Source organism: Gossypium hirsutum, chromosome A03 (assembly GCF_007990345.1).
Source record: "Gossypium hirsutum isolate 1008001.06 chromosome A03, Gossypium_hirsutum_v2.1, whole genome shotgun sequence".
Taxonomy (NCBI): domain Eukaryota; kingdom Viridiplantae; phylum Streptophyta; class Magnoliopsida; order Malvales; family Malvaceae; genus Gossypium; species Gossypium hirsutum.
Genome location: NC_053426.1, coordinates 72548238 through 72569622, shown reverse-complemented (window position 1 = coordinate 72569622; position 21385 = coordinate 72548238). Strand labels below are relative to the sequence as shown.

Below are 21385 nucleotides of genomic sequence, written 5' to 3'. Positions count from 1 at the left end.
CTAAATAATTACAGCATAAAATTAAATTAGTAGGAAGCATAATAGATGAAGAATCGAAAAGAACCGAACAAGCCTATTTATGACATATGCACATGTTAAGATTGAAAAGTCATGCATCCTAATTGTAAATGATAAAACTCAAACAAAATTCAAAAGTCTAAGCTGCTCAAGAATACTAAGGCTTGGTTGACTTTTTGTTTTAAATACATTTAGGAAGTTTTACTTTCATATTCAAACCTACGCCATATACAAATATTAAAATGTGTAAATTATAAAATAGTAGAAATATTAAACCCAAAACCCAAAAGTGAGCAGCATTTGTAAATGGAAAAAGGAGGTTTAAATAAGAAGGAAAAGAAAAGTGGAAGGATTATGTTAACAACCTTGTTGAAAAGATGAAGAGAAAATATGGAGATTGATTGGAGTGTAGTTAAAGTTGGTTAACTGCTCATTTGCCCTGTAGTTTAACAAAGCAGATGCCATTTTTTCTTAAATAAATCATTCAACGTTCCCACACTCTTGAATTCAACACATCATCGGACAGATACCAAAGACATTGAAACCAGTGAATGTGATAGACGTGTATGCAGGGAAAGTAGTCAATGGTTTTGGCGGCAATTGGTGATCTGAAGCAAGACAATTCTTTGCATGCATTCAACAGCTAATCTGATATTTGGAATTCTGAAACATCTAACTTACCTCTAAAGTATTAATTCCAAACACCCATTGAATTGATGGCACGATTCACCACCATCAGAAATACATGCCTAAACTCTCTACATTTATAACTCACCAAAATAATCATTTTCATGTGGAGGCCTCACCTCAACCATTATGGAGGTTTTTATATTAAAAGTTAAATTATATTTTACTCATTTTGCTAAAAAATTTAGTAAATTAGTCGTCGTATATTACATCAAAGAAGAAACTCGATAATTTTGTTAAAAATTTCATCCATTTCTAATATTAAAAACTAGTGTGAGTTACACATGCCTTGCCACGTATACCTCATGCTAATTTATAGGGACCAGTTTTTAATAGAAGGATCATTTTGCTCCTTAATCTAAAGTACAAGGGCTAATTTACCCACTTTTTAGTAAAAAGGGCAAAATGCAATCCAACTCCTAATATAAGGGTTTCCACGATACTTTTATCTATGGAAGAAGCTAGACACCAACATTTCACTACCATTGCTAATACCCTTCATTTGCTTTTTAATATCCATATTAACTTATCTTACTCATACTTGAGCGTGAGTGTCGTCTACATATTTGATGAGTTTTTAGAAGATCATATCTCAATTTTTGGATGAGCTTTAAGGAAAAAGGCAGCATGTATCACTCTTTCAATTTGAGGTTTCACCTTCTGATTAAGATATTTTGGATTTTAGAACTAAAGTCATGGTGGAGATTGATCCAAGATAACCACTTAACAATTCATACCAAAACCAGAATTAGGTGGAATAAGGTAATGGAATTAAAGCATTGACCATGTAATTAAAAAAAAAGTCAAATAAAATTTTCTTTGACAAGTATAATTTGAGCCATCTACAATCAAAATCCACACAATAACTTAAAACAAGAGTGACATCTTTTCGAAAAAAAAAATCATTGATAATTGACATTTCATGATGTTTACATACAAAGACACGCTTGCAGAAATATATGAAACACCTTTTTTGTTTTGTTTATAAGGAAAACTCTGCCACTAACTAGCTCATATTATACTAATAATGTCTTTCATTGACTTTCTATTCATCATCCATGAACTCTAAAAGTATTGCAAACAATGGGGGAGCATCAATAATATAATAAACCGCCCATCCACATGGATTGAATGTAAATGGGACATTTTTATCTTAAAAAAACTGACAAGCTTGCACGGATTTTAGGCGTTTGATTCTGCATCATCTTCTATCTCGTGCACAGCTTGAAGGGGACCGCTACCGAATGTCAGACCTCTGCCCGAGAGATTGTTTAGAGGACCATCTCCAAATAAACATACCTGCGGTTCAATCTGATTCAACCGTTTCCATTCATCGTCCGACAGTGACCAATTGAATATGTCGATATTTTGCTTTATCCTGTCAGGCTTTAAGCTACATGGTAGAACACTGGTTCCTCTTTGAAAACCCCACCGTAGGATTACCTACAAAAGGAGCAAAGCACAACCACATGATTTAGAATCGTTAGAACTGCTAGACTAGTTAAACATAGCATGTTAGGACAGGAAGCATATCGTGGCTTTTAAGGGCAATAAGTCAACTGAACACGGATGTTCTAGGATGAAGCATTTCTTGCTTTAACTAAATAACCAGAGTAATGCTCATAGGGAATTCAAGCCATTGTTACATTTTATTAAGAGAACCTTGAACTGAGCCAAGATAAAATAATGCACTATCATACACATGAAGCTCTAAGTACACAAAATATCCAAGATCAGAAGGTCCTGATCAAAAGCATTATTCAGTTCCAATCATAACATCTTGATGCTAAAGAAAAAAAGGGCAATCAACTTACTACTACTTGCTTACTGCTCAGCATATCCACAATGCACATTATCACATTTAAGGTCTACACGATTGAACACCATTGTAAGTGCATTTGACATGCATTTCTCGATTTCAATCCTTTAAAGCCTTGGACCACTCAGGAAATTGAAACAATAACATACGAGCAATGTTTTTATCTATTATCAATGAAGGTAATATAATATATTTTCTAACAATTGATTGGGTTATTAACACAGAGCCCTTTATTAGCTATTTCTATCCACATTTTTCCCTTTCCTTTTGTATTTTGTTTTTAGTTGGAATGCATAAAGTGCCTAGAAATAAGGTTTGTTCCACCGCTCACTAAACTCAGAAGTTCACTAGATGTAAGGATAACGTATAATTGTAGGCTTGCTTTAAAGCTTATTGACCTGATTGAAGAGCTATTCCGTGAATACGCTCTTCATTTGGTGTTTGGTGGAAACGGAAAAGGAAAAAGTGATTGAAAACCTGCTATATGGGGTTGGTGGTAGTTGACAACTGGAAATTCTCTGGTATAGCCATATGTGGAAGTTAAACCGAAAGAGACTCACCATAATATTAGTACTTTCCTAGAGATATACTTCTTTATTAGTTATTCAGGGGTTCACCGAAAATTATATGAACTCGGTTTTAATAATAAAGATATTGCTTTTCATGGTTACATATAACCATGAAAGATATGCAGCTTCCTGTGTCTGGGCAAATTATAGTCATTACTTCATGCAGTCTTCTTTCCTTTCTCGGTAATGGTACAACAGCATGAAAATGATAAATGCATTATCAACACATGGTACAAATGGAGAGTGGTCAAATTTATAGAGCAAAGTGAAACTAAATGAGGCGAGGCAAGTTCTAGTCAGACTTCACTTGACCAAAGTTTACCAAGTTTCATCTCTGTACGAGTTCATTTTGAAGCTTAAAACTTATCAAGTTTGTGAGGCAAGCTCAAGTTTAATCCTAGGTTGGTCACGTGGGAAATATTTCATACGCCAACTTTTAAGCAGTTGACTACAAAAAACATATTGGTGGCGTATTTCAAAGTCATTCATTAGCATACCTGTTCGGGTGTCTTTTTGTGCCTATCTGCTATCTCTCCAACAACCGACAATTTCAACATTGGTCCATGTACTGATCGAGACCTCCTAAATGAAATGCGAGGAGTTCCAGGTTCATCTTCCCCACCCGATCCACTATCAGACACTCCGGGACTTGAAGTAGGTACTCCCAAAGGTGTGTGAGCAGACACATGGATACCTTTTGATTGGCAAAACTTCACCAGTTCATCTTGTCTCCAAAAAGGATGCAACTCCACCTATAAATAATGTCAAATCAATCATACATGTTGCTGATGACTTTCACCAGATACAGCAGAATTCAGATTTCAGAAAAGGAAAAGTAATCAACTAACTTTGCTGTGAACTGATCTTTAAAAAAATTAAAGAAAAAAGATGACAACTATAAGAACAAAGGTCTTATAACTGGAAAAGTATTACAAGATGAACAAGCATTATTTTGCATGCATAAGATTCGAGCCTAATATTTGAACACTATTTCAATAACAGCAAAACAATAGCAAGAATGAAAGTTTGCGTAGATGATATCGAGTCATGGAAAAGAAAAAAAAACTACTAAAAAAGGAAAAGCATAATATAGAATCACATGTACATGCAATACATAATCTTTTTCCCTCTCAAGTTAATTAAAACAATCGAATAACATTTTATTTCAGTCAAATTTCGAGGCAATCAATTACAAAAGGCTTTTTCTTCATTTCTTTTAAGTGGTATGCAAGGTGACAAGAGACTTTAGCAGCCACTAACGTAGTCAATCAAATGAATCATATTTCTGGTTCACAAAGCAAAAACATGGTTGAATAAAACTCATGTAAAGGAAAATTTACATAATTTATATAGAAGGTTACATGTTTAGCAAATATAAACTCTAATAGTAAGATGCTGCGTACAAAAAACCAAGTCCCAAGCAAAATGCATTCCTCAAGGTACAAGCAAGGGGTTGCTCAAAATTATGTGCTTTCACATGATAGTAGATAATCCATGCTGGATGTGGTTTGTTTCCACTTTTGATTACAGTGATTATCAAGTAAGTACCAATCGTTGAAATTCCTAACCATAACCAAACAGTTACAATAAACAAAGATTCTTGTGCATCAAGTACTAAAAGTTTGCCTTGAGTTTCGCATACCATATATCAAACATTCTGAGAGTAATTTTATGCAAACCAAGGTGCATATCATCATACATGTTCATTAGACTGAATCACTGCAAGATAATTAAATAGAAGACACTCAATGGCTGGATCTCTAACTAGTAATGAATTTACTTCACGGTGAAGTTATTAATAAATCAAAGCAAATGACAATTCTTGTTTATGCAGGAATAACTGAAATTAGAATGAATTCAAATTTAAGGAAAAAAAGAAGAAGAAGGTGATCTCTATCAAACCTGGTTAACTGCAGGTACAATTTTTGTGAATTTAAGCAGTTCTTTGATCTGAGGCACACTGAAATTGCTTACACCAATAGCTCTAACCAAACCCGATTCAACTAATGCTTCCATTGCCTTCCACACCTTCTTCAGCCGACTCAAAAACTGCCTACGCTCGCTCCCTGACTTTGAAGGAGGATCGGTTGCATCTCCAAAAGCCGAGATCTCAGGCCAATGCATCAAATAAAGATCCAAGTAGGAGACCCCAAGGTTCTTAAGAGACACCTTAACATAATTCTCGATCTTATTTAATGAATTCATAGTACAATAAAGCTTAGAGGTTAAGAAAACATCTTCTCTTTTCAAAGAACCCTTGAAGGCTTCAGCCAAAGCTTCCCCAACTTCAACCTCATTGCCATAAAGATGTGCACAATCTATATGGCGGTAACCCACCGACAATGCTGTTTTCACAGCATCAACGCAGAGGTCTCCTCCACTCTGCCATGTTCCTAGCCCAATGTCTGGAATTTTAGCTCCAGTATTCAACACAAAGAAATTCCCAGTTTTCCCTTTCATTTCCCTTGATTTTCTTGACCCACCAACCAAGAATCAAAAAAGGGGGTTGGGGGGAGCAAGATTTCAACTCTAAAGTTTCCAACAAACAGAGAGAAAAAAACCCGATTTCAAAGGATTGCAGTAAGATATGGAAATCAAACCAAAAACCCACTACTAAAATCTCAAAAACTAGACAACCCAAATCAGCAAGAATACTAAAAGAACATTCTTTATTAAAAAAACCAAGACTTCACTTCAAATACTAAAAAAGAACTCAGCTGCTGTTTATCCATTACAATTGATCCGAAATCAAACTATATATTAAAAGAAAAGTAATAAACAAACCTCAAAAAATTCAGACCACAGCCACCAAATACACAGCCACCAAATACCAAGGACTTGTCATTAAGGGTTCTTGAATTGGTTGTAGTCCTGCACCACAGCTCACAAGAGCATCCCATTATTTAGATCTTATGAGCATCTCGTTATATGGCTCTCACGAGCTTCTCGATATTTGGCTCTTATGAGCTTTTCGACTAATGGCTCTCTTGAGCTACCCGTTATACAGCTCATATGAGCTTCCCATTACGTGGCTCGAAAAAGCTTCCTAATTACATGCTAGTATAGACATACTTGTATATGAATTGATAGATTACAGATTTGTACACTTCGTGTGTACTTCCTGTGTATCCAACGATATTTTAAATGGTTCAACAGACAAATTTTTGATATGAGACAATATCAATCGAGACAAATTATTACAGGTATATACTTGAAATACATGGATATGATTTGTACATGTTATATGGACACATGATATGGAAAGTATATGTATATGGAAATTTGATTATTTTTGAGCTCATACATGTTTCTTGATATTTATATAAAATACATGATTAACATGGTTGATGAGGATAAGTGTTTAGGCTATTGGCCAAATTGTTTTGGATATATCTTGTTTGCTTACCTTAAATGTGAATAAATGGTAAGTTAAATTCCATGTTATACGAACTTACTAAGCTTAAATGCTTACTCTGTTTTATTTCCCCTATTTTATAGTAACTTGGAAGCTCGTTAAGATTGGAAGCTGGTCAGAGTTACATCACACTATCCATCGGCCCATTTCAGTATATATAGTAAATTCATTTTGGTTATAATGGCATGTATAGGTTCATTTGGCCAATGATGGCATAAAATTGTTTTGTTGTGATTAGCCATTTGAATGGCTTGAATTTGATGTATATATATGTGGCATTATCAAGTTTAATGTGTGATGGTATGGTTGAATGATGGATAATTTATAAGCATATTGATGGTTGGATTGGATTGGTATATTAGGTATAAATATGCTTATATGTGTATTTGGTTAATTTGGTAAGTATGAATTCTTGGATATATGTGATGATATGTTATGTTTAAGACTTGAGTTTGGCTTGTTTTAAGTAGTTTTCTATGGCTTGATGATATGCAAAGATGTTGATGTAGGTTGAAGACTAATTGGGTGAAAATGTGGCTAGAAAAATGGCTTATTTCGTCCACACAGGCAGAGACATGGGCGTGTGTCTCAGCCATGTGTGACACATGACCAGGTGACACGGTGGTGTGTCCCTTGTATCTTTTAATTAGTACAAAACAGAATGCTCACACAGCCTAGCACATGAGCGTGTGACTTAGCCTTATGATCCCTACACCTTATTAATGCAAGTCAGTATGCTTACACGGCCTAGCACACGGACGCGTAGATTGGCTGTGTGACCCAAGTCAGAAAGCTCATAAGTTTGGACATGGGCTGGGACACGGTCGTGTGTCCCTATTTTGAATGTCCAAACGGCCTAAGACACGGACGTGTCTCTTGACCGTGTGAGACACACGACCTAACTATACGGGCATGTGTCCCCTGCACCTTTGAAAAATTTTAATGTTTTCTGAAAAATTCTCTGAGTACCCGGTTTAGTCACGACTTATTCCTAACATGTATTTTGGGCCTCAAGGGCTCACATAAGAGACAATATGATGGATTTGGATTAGTTTCTTATATGAGTGCTAGATGATATGAAATGTCTGTTATTTGATCTGTAAATTTTGGTAATGCTCTGTAACTCTGTTCCGGCAATAGATTTGGGTTAGGGGTGTTACATAGGAAATCTCCTAATTGCTTTGCCAAAACTTCAGAGAAAAAACCTGCAGGGACATCATGGATCTGTACCCAAAAGGATGTCAAAATTAAAGGGACTTTTAAAGGGTCTTCCCCTTATTACAGCGTGTGTAACAATAATAAGTGATTGTTAAAAGTCCATAGTGAACCTTTCAAAACCCTTTCCATATCCATGACATGAAAAAACTAAAACAAAAACCTTTTTTCCCCTAGATCCAGGATTTGAATGCCTCTAATTGGATGCCACAAATTTTCCATAATGCTTTTCATTACCGAGAAATGAATAATGCTAGCTGTTAGGAAACACCCCACCAATCGAAAATCCTCCTCTTCCTTTTCCAAATTCGGATCATTCTGTACTTGCAAAACCGCTTTTTCTTCTTCATTAATCGTTAAACCAGTAAAATCAATTTCCATGACTTCGGAACCAATATTTAAAGAGATTAAGAAATACCCAATCAGTTGCCGCCGAAAATAAAGCCAGACTTAAAAATACAAAAACCTAAAAAAATGCCAGAGAGGGCAGACAGTAACGTGCTACGATAGCAGACTTTTTTTTTATGACCAAGGTTTGTTTATAATTTTTTTTATTTAATATTAATTTAATTATTAGTTTAAAATTATGACTCAATCGATATAATATGTAAAAGTTGAGGGTTAAATTTATTATTATACCAATTTTTTTAATTGTCACGGAGTGATTAAAATGACCAAACTATGTAATGTGGGTATTTTAATTGTAAAATTTTTATTCTGAGTGCTTAAAATGAAAAGTTTTTATAGTCAAGTGACTATCAGTGTAGTTTATCCTTTAGTTTAATACACCTCGTCTTATTAATTTGTTCCATCTTGCCCCTTTCTTTTTTTTTCTTTTTTTTTTTTTTGAGTTATAGTTTTTTGACTTGATGATTATATATTGTACATGTGAAAACCTCACTTCATTCCACATAGAATGAAGGGCTATAAGATTCTAATTTCTGCTAGTCTTGGTACATATACAACATTTGTTTGCATCTTAAGCTAATTTTTTTCTTTTAAAAGTATGAAATACTGAAATGTTAATGGTGTTGAGTTGATTTAAAACTTTAGTCTATCATTGTTGCAGACGAAAAAGGTATAGTGTTTTCCAGTTTCCCACAATGTCAGATCTTGGAGTACCACTTCGTCCAGAGAGGAAGAAGGGCTTCGTGGAGTTGTTGGATTGCTGTCGGAATGCGGAATGTCGACTATAAGAGGGCTCGCCATTTCCAAGTGGATTTAGCTTTCCGCAATATCCTTGAAATCGATAAAGTGCAAATGATTGCTAGGGTGGAGCCAATTGTGACCAAGGGGCAGAGTATCACGGTCCCTATGAATCTTTCCCTTGCTGTGGTTGCAGACCTTGATTATCTTACAATTTTTGGTCTCATCAATGGCAATGGCATTGCAGGAAACTCCCACATTTATGGCCTGTTTTCCTATACTGTTGTTGCTTATGAAAAAGTTTTGGCTGTTGCGTTGTTAGAGCTACAAACGATGATGAATATTTTGATCTCTTCTATGCTACCCCTTGGTCTCAAGGAACTCTTGGCAGGGGCGGACGGAGGGCCCGACCCCTAAAATGTAAATTTTAATTTTTAGCTTATATAATTTTAAGTTAATAAATAGTAAAATTAAATTTTAGTCCCTCTAAAAATGATAAAATTTTAATTTAATCTTTTAAAAATTAAAAAAATATAAAGTATTAAAATAATAAAATTGTATTTTAACTCTCATAACAAAAATACAGTTTTATTTTAACTCTACTAAAAAATTTGGAAATCAAACTTATACCCATTAAATAATACATGAGGCTGACCTACACACCATTTATTGGGAACCTGCAAGAGCTTGCCAAGGGTTACATGGACTCCTTTACACCCAAAGATTGTGATGAGGATCAGGATAATGTAGCCAAAGTTCCGGAGTTTGTAGAAGCCATAATTTACTCACCTACTAAAGTTGTTTTCATGACTGGGAGATATGCCTCTAAAGAAGAGACTAAAAAGAAGGGGAATAATATCAAGTCTAGGTTGGAGGTTTAAGCCATGGTTTTACCAACATGCCGAATCAGCATTGAAGAAGGGAGAGTTTTTAGAGTACATTCCAAGCAGGGAGTATTACCATAGGCACACAAGATAATTATATTGGGAGGGGAAACCCATCCTTCCATTTGAAGATCAATGGTGGTTTAGGTTTCTCTTAGGATGGCTGATGCCACCCAAGGTTTCTTTACTCAAGGTAGGTGAAGCTATAAGAAATTATTACCATGAGATGCATGTCATTCAAGACATGCTTGTTCCTCTCTACAAAGTGGGGATGCCCTGGAGTGGGTCCACCAAGAAATGGAGGTAAACTTTTATGTTCTTGCACTTGTTTTTCTTTCATTACCTCATTGTATAATTTGTTGGTTCTCCAGGTTTATCCCATTTGGCTTTGTCCGCGCCAACTATTCAAGGTTCCAATCAAGACGATGGTATATCCCGAACCAGGGTTCAAGCATCATTGTAGACAAGATGATACACCTTATGCTCGGATGTTCACCTATATGGGACCTGTGTTGAGGGGTGAGGTGTTTGATGGTGCGGAGGCAGTTAGTAAAATGGAGCAATGGTTGATTAAAAACCATAGTTTCCAACAGCACTACGCAGTGTCGGAGCTAAATGAGAAGGATTTCTGGAGGATGTTCGATGTGGATCTCTACGAGTACGCAAGGAAGAAGTACGGAGCTGTGGGAACATTCATGAGCGGATACTACAAATCCAAGAAAGGAAGGGAGACAGAAGGAAGTGCAAGAAGCTGAACGTGCTCACCTTGAAACTGCAGACGCAGAGACTGATTATTAAGCCCATGGAATGGCACCTTGTGGTAGAATTTCTTGCTTTTCTGCTCTGAATCTTTGCATTTGTCTAATTGTCTCTCTGGTTTGTTTTCCACTCAATCGGATGAAATATGAGATTGTTTTAAGCAATGGTTTGTTGTTAGCATTGTTTTAAGCAATGGTTTGTTGTTAGCAGTGACCTTTTAGCGCTATCTTTGGGTATGTTACTTGCTGAGATTATTTATATGAAATGAACACTATGAGTAATTAGTATATTAAAATTTATACAAACGAAGATTATGGTACAACATAATACAAATATACAAATTGCCAAAATTAGAAATTCAGCAAATGAAATAATTTTTAGGGGGGGGGGCATAGATACAGTTAAAGAGTAAATGATTCTACGAATAATCTAAAAACTTGCATTCCTTAGTTCCAACAATCTATACCACCTTTTGTCGATGGAAGCTGCATTTCTTTTACCAATATCTGGCCCCAACAAAATTTGTTTAGTAAGTTATCATTTGAAAAGGCTTTTGTAACACAACAAAAACTACTTACAACGCAGGGTGGGTTCAGATTTCCGGCATGATTCTGAGCAAATGTCCTGCAACACGAAAATGTGAAAAAGGATAAATACATATATTTTCTCGAATGCAAAATCGACACTCGTCCTTAGATTCCATTTCAATATTCATTTACCTTGGTGGAGGTGGTTAACCGGATTGTATCCTGTATCAGTGAATCCAAGTTGGCTTCATATCCTGGTTTCACATAGATAACCTGCACAATCACATGTAATTGATATGATAAGTTCTTAATGTAAGAGTTAGTCATAATGATGGGGCCGCCTATGGAACAGAGAGATTAGAGTTTGGAGACTTAATGAAGGATCATCTCCACCAATTTCGGGCAGTTGATTAGATGCACCATGGTCTTTGTTGGAGGCCAGAACCCAAACGTTGAAGTTGGTATCAATCTGATGAAAGTTCCATTCCAGGTTAGAAATGGTAAAGTGGTAAGGATGGCATGTGTGAAAGGTGATATGTAGCAATTTCGAGACCCTGGTATCTAAAATACCTGTCTGCAATATGGAGAAGAACAGATGCTACATTTTCTGGTAAAAGACGTAATTATCCTTCCATCCACCGAAAGACCGAAGCTGGCATGCTGCAGTCAATGTTGTTCATTTAAACATTGAAGTAAAGCAAGTACTTGTGAACTTAAACTTTTAAAGCAATTGGTCTCCAGTTCTAACATGAATTGAAAAAGGGTTTGTGGGCTATTTGACCTTTTGGATACAAAGATTGATAGAAACCTGAGCATCCCTTTGTTCATCATCTTCAACCAAGTCATCCAAGTTAAGTTGCTTGAGAGACAAAAGGTAATCACAGTTCCATGTTCCATGCCATCTCCCATCTGCGGTTGAAATCGTGACCAGACGGCGTCGATTATTCCGACAGTCTTGCTTGTTAACACTCTGCAGAAGCAGCCATTAAAGGGTAACATTACGCAGTGAAATCTGAATAAAATGAGGAAAAGAGAAGGGGGGTTGAATGACGGGTGTACCAGGGATGAGTAATCATTCCTTTTCGAGGAACTTGCTTTAAATCTAATATTACTGAGATGGTGGGCTTGAAGTTTCTGGGAATTCAGCTTAGCTGGAAATGAGCTTGGAATTTGGCTGATGTTTGTTGCCGGCGATGATATTAAACTGTTGGCATCTGCCATTATTGTTCTTGTAATCTTAATGCCAAGAATGGTTGGATATAATGTTAGCAATATACCACAGCTATCTATTCTCACTTGGCAAATAGATAAGGATTTTCTGGGTATGTTACTGTCCCTACATATAGATATTTTTCTTTTCTTTACATTTTTTCCCTTTTAAATTTGATTTGATAATTCCTAGCTTCAAATAAATCAATCTAGCTTATAAAGATGATGGTATAAAATTGTGATTGCGATTTCAGTTCATTTATATTCCTTTTTAATAAGATAATAACAAATCAATTTTTTATATCTGATTTTTTAGCTTTGTTTTTTAAAAAAATATTCAAATCCAACTCAAAAAACTAAAAAATCCAACTGAAAAAAACTAAAAATCAAAAAGAAAAATTTAATTTATCATCCTACTATTAAAAATGAATATGGATGATATGAAATCAGAATTTCATATAATCTCTTCCCGTCAAACATATATGTCCTTTTCCCAAAAACTAAATCAAAAACATATACTTCCTTATTTTGAAATAAAATATATTTTTGAACAAAATAATATTCTTTAAATCTAAATTAAATTATGAAAGATCAACTCACTTCAACATACTTAAACTCATATCAAACCAGCTAAAACTTGATCAACTTAATTTTTAAAGACTTAAATACTCAATTCTTTGAATTTTACAATTTTTTTAATTTAATATTGTTTTTTTTCCTTTTGTACCCAAAACTTTTTCCAGCTTCGTATTAATCTTTTCCTTTTACTATTTTTGGCTTCTTTTTTAGATGGGGAAAATGATTAAATGATGTGGAAATTAAAAATTATTTTTCATTTTAATTTGTGAGTGAATTAAAATGAAATATTTTAAAAATCTATTTCTTTTAAACTAAAAACATGAATTAATTTTTTTTTTCACTCACATTTTTTCATTCCTCTCTCCAAAAACTCAGATGCATGCTCTTATTCCTCATCGATTGCGGAAACCTAGACAGTAAAAAATCAAATTTTTGGCTTAATGCACACTTTAGTCCTTGAAGTATATCACTTCTCCCATTTTGGTCTTTAAAGTTTTTTTAATCCACTTCAGTCCCTCATATTATCAGACGTTCCCAGTTTAGTCCCTAATAGTGTCAAACATTCCCAATTCAGTCATTTGAGCATTAAAAAATCAATCAGCCAATCATATACTACCACATGTCATATAATGATATTATTATGACATCATCATCCGAGAAAACCTTAAAAAATCAATAAAAAATTGTAAAAATTATTAAAAATAGATAAATTTAGAAAATTACAAAAAACTATCTTTAAAAATTAATAAAATTTAAAATATATATTAAAAATTTTAATATTTTCAAAATTTTATAAACCACATTTGGTAGAGCTAGAACATAACATTGTTGCCTCTTAAAAACGTATCACCTAAGATGTTTTATAATTTAATCAATTAAAAATAATAATTGTAGATTTTTTAGGTGATAAATTTGGATAAGCTTTTTTTAAATTATTTAAATAATAAAAACTAATATTATTTCAATTAAATACTAATTTAAATAATAAATAAAATTACTTTTAATTATTTAAATAATTTAAAAAAACTTATCGAAAATGTATCACCTAAAATTTTAAAAAATTAAGAGCTAAATTTATATATTATTTAATTATTTATATATTTATATTGTTTTTGTAATTTTATATTTTTTTATTTTAAATAGTTTTTAAATATTTTTAATTTTTAAAATATTTCAATTTTTAAGATTTTTCAAATGTTAATATCATGATGACATCATGTGACACATGACATTGCGTGATTAATTGAATATCTCAAACATTGATGTTTAACGACCAAAAAACTAATGTGTGCATTAAGCTAATTTTTTAATATTTCTCTTGATAATTTCTTGATTTTTTTAATCAATTTGCAACTTTCAGTCTTATCTTTTTAGGTTTAGATTTATTTAGGGTTGTTAATGGATTTCGAATTTTGTGAATACCATTTTCCTTAAATCTTACATTCCAAAAGTCATATTTCAACTATAGAGGTTAATCTCAATACAATTTCTTGGTATGTGAGTTTTTTTTTTTATATAATTTTACTCTTATGTTTAATCACTTTGATTCATTTTATATAAATGAAAACCAAAGAATAATAAAAATTAACTAATCAAATTCTCTAATTATTTGATGTATTTTTCAAGTGCTCACATATATTTATTATTATAAGTTTAGAAATTTTAACAATTTATCTATTATATTACATTTTGTCTATTACAATCCACTCAAAAAGTTACTTTTAGAACACTTTTACCCTCTCTTTTTTTATCATCTTGGTTAAACTTGTCTTTAAATCATAACAATAAAACATGCTTTTCTGCTAAAAAGACCTTTTTAGTTTCTCTCAATTTCAAAATTGAGCAAATTGGTCCCTTTCGAAAAATTGAAGCAATTTATTCCTTATCCATTTTGAAAGTAAATAATTAAGGACAACTAATCATGACGTTAATGTTTTCTGCCCATTGTACATAATTTTAATTGGTATAATAATAAATTTAGCTTAAAATTTACATATTCTATCAATTTGATAATTATTTAACAAATTTAGCTTGCAACATTTATGTAAATGTGTAAATGTTGAGACTAAATTTGTTGAATCTTTTAGAACCTAGACCAAATTGACAAAACATTTAAACATTAAGAGCTAAATTTGATGTTATATGCATCAAAATTATGTACCATTGATTGAAGACATTAATGTTGTAATTAATTGTTCTTAATTGCACACATTTGAAATTGATAAAGATCAAATTGCTTCGATCTTTTTGAAAAGAATCAATTTGCTTAATTTCAAAATTGAAAGAAATTGGAATGGTTTGTCACTTTGATCAAAAGAAGAAAACCATAACTGCAAATTGCTTCTTTGTTGTTTCATTTATTCGTTGAGGAAACAATATATGAAAATTATCTTGTCGTAAGCTTCAAACTGTTGTGTGGTAAAATAAAATACGAAGTTTGAATTTGTTGCCTAAACCTTTTTTGGACTTAATTTATACATAAATTTGAAAATTGTTAATTAAGTTAGTACCTTTTATTGGTATGTAACCTATATTTTTCGATGGAACCTAGAGAACAGAGACACATCTAGGCTAATGGAAATGACACAAACCCGGCGTAGCCAAATCGGTAAAAAGACAATGATGGTTCGACAACAGGAGGTTGCTAGTGGGCCAATAGTGATAATCGACGGCAGTGTCGGTGGTGGCCAATGATGGTTGACGGTGGTCCAACCGTGGCCCGAAACAATCCAACAGTGGATGGCTGTGGTAGAAAACGATGATGTGCATCGGTACCTTAACAGAAGTCTGTGGTGGGAAATATAAGACCCAAAGTATGCTTTGGGATGAATTTTGTAATTTTACTTTTTTTTAGGATGGAATCATGGAAACTTTGGCTCATCAAGTTCATTTAAATTTTATGCTTTTATATGTGATAGAATGATGATATTTACTTGACTGCGAATGTATGTTCATGTATGTGTATGATAAGCGTTCCATATAGTTTAGGGAAAGAATGTTGCATGTACTTGTCATGCATATATTGATCATTCATGATTGAAACCAGACATTAAAAAGCTTGCATGTTTTTAAAAGATTGAATGGGAGAAGGTCTCTTGTGATGTCATGGCAATTTAACTACACCACAGTAAGATTGTCATGTGGATCTCATTGAGGAGTTTTTCTGAAAGTAAGAAGAACCATATTGTAATCATATGATAATTGGTCGGCCCTATTGTAGGTATTATCATGCGATATAATTAGAAGTTTTTTTCACCAAAAAGGATAACTAGTCACGGCATGTTACTCAGTGAGAACGTCTAATTGTTAGTTTAAATAATCAAACTGAAATTATCAAAAGGCGGTGAATTGGTTTTTTAAAATTTTGTTGATGCTAGAGGACGAGAATAGAAAATTTTAGCATAAGAATTTATAGTGGTTCGGCCCCAATTGCCTACTCCACTACCATAGTTTTTCACTACTAAGGATTTTTCCAAATTCACTAATTTGACAACCTTTGAGGATAAAGTTTAACCTTACAAACTCTCTTAAGGTTTCTACCCAAATCAGTCAAATATTGATAGATTTTGGACTAACAACTAATATAATATTGACATGTGTAGTAACACCCCAAACCCGGCCTAGACGTTATGGTCGAATCTGGAGAAGTTATAGAGAATGGGTTTAGTTACGTAAAATCATTTTGGTTAGTTAACTCATATACTTTATCAATTTTTGAAAACGTTAGTTAACTAGTTTATTTGCCAAAACCTATTTGACAGCGGAAGCTTAACAAACCAATACATTTTAGAAATCTGATTCGTATTTTTTTTAGAAAAATCTCTTTTGCGTAAAAATTGTTGATTTCATAAAATAATTTATCAAGGCATGCAAATTGTTAACAAACCAAAAATCAACAATTAAAAAATCATAAAGTCCAGAGAGTCCCAGAAATTACAAACTCTCAGAATAAAACCAAAATTGTAAATAAAACAATAAATTAAAAACTTTAAACAATTTACGATTGCATGGTCACCGTTGAGTATCCGCCACACTGATCCGTCTAAGTCTATGGATTACCTGAGTAGAACAAACAAATAGAGGTGAATTTTCGTAAACTCAGTGTGTAACCCAACAGATTTAAGCAAGGAAACCTACAGAGTCATGCACACAGTCAGATACAAATTCAGATAATAGACTCAGATAACAAATTTAGATTCAGATATGCAAAATCCTACCCCCAACCTCTACACACCACCTCCAACCATCCCACCACACCATGTGGGGTTAAAAAAACTCATCCATACCTATACACCACATTGTGCCATTAAGACACATATCAGAATATATACAGCAAGCTGCCAGAATATAGGCAATTAACGCCGAATAAAATACTTCCTCCTCATATACAAATTTCCCTCCCCCAAAACAAATACAGAAATAAAGATTAAACATGCTTAACATGCTTATATACAGATAACAGGTATACATCTAGCATAACAACTAGACTTACATAATAGTATTATATCCAGAATAGATTTTCAGACAATCAGATCACATAGATTTAGGGTTTGGTTAGCCCTTTGATAAACCGTAATTTATACATATTTTTACCCTATGTTTAACGCATTTTATGGATGATTTCCTATTAGAATTGGTGAATACGATGCTCCTAATGTTTTAATTTCATGTTTTATACTTAGGAGAGCATAGGAGAGCGAAAGGAACGAGAAACGGGCCAAAATCGGAGAAAATGGGCCAAAGTACGAAATCAACACGGCCTGGACCTCCTCACACGGGCAGAGCACATGGCCATGTCAATTTCGCAGGCTCAAGCACGGCCTGAAGTAATCGCACACGGGCGTGTTACACGGGCATGTCCCTACCAAGCCTAAGTTGAGTCCGATTCGGAAAAGGCTAATTTTGAGGGCTTTTAGGCATTCCAAAGCCTATAAATACACCCTAGAGGAGGAAGAAAAGGGAGGCACAGAATAGGGAGTAAGGAATTACTCCAAGAAAGCCGATTGATCCATCTCAGAAGCTAGATTCACTATCAAGACTGAAGATCTCTCCTCAATTTCCTCTTCAGGAGTTTTGGGTTTTCTTTATGTTTTGTATTCTTTATTATTCTGAGATGTTTTCTTATCTAGATATGAACTAAAACCCCTAAATACCTAAGGGGAATGAAACCTAAGACGAATCCTATTATTATTTTCTGAATTGTATGATAAATATTTAACTTGTTCTTAATTATGTGTTCTTAATTCTTGTTTTGATATCCTAGGATACTGATTCAAGATAAGCTCTTATTCAGAGGAGGAATAGACCCTGTCTAAGAGTAGATTTGTCATAATTAAGCGGAGTTGATTGCGCGCCTAGACATAGGGTGGCAAGATTTTGCCGGATTAGGGTGAAACCTAATAACGAGATCCATAGATCGAGTTAATGCAACCCTAGGGTGTTAATTAGAGAAAGGTCTCAATAATTCAATTTAGGGATTAGATGTTATTAGTCTTGAATAGGGATAATAACATAACTTAGGGATCTATATGGAACAAGTTAAATGAATAAATCGTCCGATTAGGAGCCAGAATAACAAGTACAGTCTAGGTGGATTTTTCCTTAGTTATCATCTTAATTCAATCGATTTTCCCAAAAGCAATTCCCTAATTCCATTCTCTGTGAATTCTTAGTTTAGATAATTAGTTAGTTAAAACAAAAACCTCTTTATTCTTAGGCTAAATAATAAAAAAGACAGTCATTACTAGTACTTTTAGTTTCTTTAGGTTCGACAATCTAGTTTTTCTAAAACTATACTACTGTTCGATAGGTACACTTGTTTACATCGCGATAATAGTTAGTTTCAAGAACGATTAATTATAAATATTTAAAACCTATCACGAAACCACGCGATCAAGTTTTTGGCGCCGTTGCCGGGGAACTAAAATATTAGGAACACTCAATTTTTATTACTTTAGCCATTTATTTTTCTTGCAATCTAATTTTATTTTTAATTTTATTTTAATTTACTAATTTTCTTTTTTTTTTCTTCTGAAAGGTTTTTATAGTTTATGACTAGAAGAAACCTGTCAGGACCACTACTTTTTGACGAAGAAATCGATCGCACAGTCTACAGAAACCAAAGAGAAATAAGGCGAAGCCTAAGATACACAGAGAACGAGCAAGAAGACGATACTCAACCCCCAACCGAAGAGATGGCTGAAAACCAAGACAATCAGCTACCTTCTGCAATTGTGGTTAATCAAAATCCTACTCCACGCACCATGTATGATTATGCTAAACCTTCTTTAACAGGAACTGACTCGATCATAGTTAGACCTGCTGTAGCTGCAAATACTTTTGAACTAAAACCTAACACTATTCAAATGATACAACAATTTGTTCAGTTTGATGGTTTGCAGGATGAAGATCCCAACGCTCACTTAGCAAACTTTTTGGAACTATACGATACATTTAAAATTAATGGCGTTTCTGACGATGTTATTTGTCTTCGGTTATTCCCTTTCTCATTGAGGAACAAAGCTAAACAGTGGTTGAACTTGTTACCACGAGGGTCAATTACTACTTGGGAACAAATGATAGAAAAATTTTTACTAAAATATTTTTCGCCGACTAAAACGGCTAAATTACATAATGATATCTCTTCTTTTGTACAGATGGATTTAGAAACACTCTACGATGAATGAGAAAGATACAATGACCTTTTAAGAAGGTGCCCTCACCCTGGGTTATCGCTTTGGCTTCAGGTTCAAACATTCCATAATGGCCTAAATCCTTCGACACGGCAAATGGTTGATGCAGCTGCTAGCAGAACCATCAATAATAAAACACTTGAAGATGCTTATGAGTTCATAAAGGAGATGTCATTAAATAACTATCAGTGGCAAGTCATGAGGACAAAGCCAACGAAAACAGCTGGTGTTTATAACGTCGATTCAGTCATCATGCTCTCTAATCAGGTAGAACTCTTGAATAAGAAAATTGATGGTTTTCTTAGTTCTTCACAAGTTCACCCAGTAATGCAGTGCGAAGCAAGTGGAGGTGGGACAAGCCATTCAGAATACCAACCTTATGGCCACAACATCGATAAGGAGAAATTAAATTACATGGGTAATAATCCTCGACCTCAAAACAATCCATATAGTAACACTTACAATGCAGGTTGAAAGAACCACGCCAATTTCTCGTGGGGCATCCAAGGAAATCAGCGACCACCTCCGGGCTACAACAGCCACCCTATCAACAAGAAAAGAAGCTGAACCTTGAAGAGATGCTCAAAAGTTTATCTCGATGTCAGAAACTCGTTTCCAGAAGACCGAGACAGCACTTAAAAATCAACAAGCGTCGATCCAATGGCTCGAAACTCAGATAGGCCAGCTCTCCAAACTAATCTCCGAATGACCACAAAGGAGCTTGCCAAGTAATACTGAACCTAACCCAAGGAAACAACTCAACGCGATTAACGTTCAAGATGAAGAATGATTTGTTGAGCCTGGGCCAGAATCGAGGTAAGAAACTGTGGTAAGCAAAGGTTAAGGTGAGGTAGATCACAATAAAAACAAATCGGTGAATGTCGAATATAAACCTCGTATGCCATACCCCAACGCGATAAGGAAAGACCGCTCAGATGAAAAATTTGGCAAATTTCTTAAACTCTTAAAAAAATTACATATTAACTTACTGTTTATTGAAGCTCTATCACAGATGCCAAACGCAATGAAATTTTTAAAGGAGCTTTTAGCAAATAAGCAGAAGATGGATGAGGCATCACATGTGGAGCTAAACGCAGCCTGCTCAGCTATTCTCCAGAATAAACTACCCAAAAAACTTAAAGATCCAGGGAGTTTTACAATTCCTTGCTTAATTGGTAGTTTAGATGTTAATAATGCATTAGCAGATTTAGGGGCTAGTATTAACGTCATGCCTTACAAAATGTTCAAACAATTAGGTCTCTGGAAACCCAAATAGACTAGGATGAGCATTCAATTAGCAGATAAAACTATAAGATTTCCTAGGGGTATTATTGAAGATGTGCTAGTTAAAATCGATAAATTTATATTTCCCGTTGACTTCATTGTTCTAGACATAAAGGAGGATAGCAACACTCCTTTAATTCTAGGAAGGCCCTTTTTAGCAACTGCTAAAACAATTATTGATGTTGGCACAAGTGAACTCACACTCCGTGTGAGAGACGAAACAATCACCCTTCAAGCTCGCAATTCTAGAAACACAATAGAAATCGAAGGTGATAGTTTAAACCATTCTACTAAAACTAACAATATGGTGCAACCTACTTTGCAGGAAATGAGTCTGAAGGAAGCACATGAGTCATTCTTAAGCAATAGTAGAGGACCCATCATGAGGATCGAAAGCTACAAATCGAGGAGCTAGATGAATGGTAGACGCATAAACCGAGAACATTTGACAAACTGAATCTACGACAGAACAAGCTTAATCCCTTTCCAAATCAACTTAAGGTTGGAGATAGAGTCTTATTAGATGCCACAGATCGCCACATTGTCGCTACCACATCGAATGAAGAAATCCCTCTTACGGTA

The 21385-nt window shown here is 34.2% G+C and overlaps 2 protein-coding genes, 1 non-coding gene and 1 pseudogene across 4 annotated transcripts; 1 reads left to right on the top strand and 3 right to left on the bottom strand.

Moving 5' to 3' along the window:
• Window positions 1–1599: 1599 nt before the first annotated feature.
• On the bottom strand, window positions 1600–6145 carry LOC107887466 (aldo-keto reductase family 4 member C10). Of its 2 annotated transcripts, XM_016811729.2 has the most exons (4): window positions 5878–6035; window positions 4996–5622; window positions 3591–3845; window positions 1600–2148 (listed from the first exon to the last, which is right to left on the bottom strand). In XM_016811729.2, exons 2-4 carry the CDS (start codon window positions 5551–5553, stop codon window positions 1888–1890), a joined length of 1074 nt encoding a protein of 357 aa, XP_016667218.1. In that variant the 5' UTR covers window positions 5554–5622; window positions 5878–6035; the 3' UTR covers window positions 1600–1887. The 2 variants fall into 2 exon arrangements, with proteins under 2 accessions (XP_016667218.1, XP_040954871.1); XM_041098937.1 differs by having other exon boundaries at window positions 4996–6145.
• Window positions 6146–8631: 2486 nt separating this feature from the next.
• On the top strand, window positions 8632–10807 carry LOC107887468 (delta(24)-sterol reductase-like; annotated as a pseudogene).
• On the bottom strand, window positions 10791–12354 carry LOC107887467 (large ribosomal RNA subunit accumulation protein YCED homolog 2, chloroplastic). Its single transcript, XM_016811730.2, has 7 exons — window positions 12099–12354; window positions 11821–12009; window positions 11610–11699; window positions 11416–11508; window positions 11232–11312; window positions 11091–11136; window positions 10791–11018 (listed from the first exon to the last, which is right to left on the bottom strand). Exons 1-7 carry the CDS (start codon window positions 12258–12260, stop codon window positions 10942–10944), a joined length of 738 nt encoding a protein of 245 aa, XP_016667219.1. The 5' UTR covers window positions 12261–12354; the 3' UTR covers window positions 10791–10941.
• Window positions 12355–19451: 7097 nt separating this feature from the next.
• Window positions 19452–19557, bottom strand: LOC121225437 (small nucleolar RNA R71). The gene has a single exon (XR_005923320.1). It is a non-coding gene; the product is annotated as a small nucleolar RNA R71 (small nucleolar RNA).
• Between the last annotated feature and the right edge of the window lie 1828 nt (window positions 19558–21385).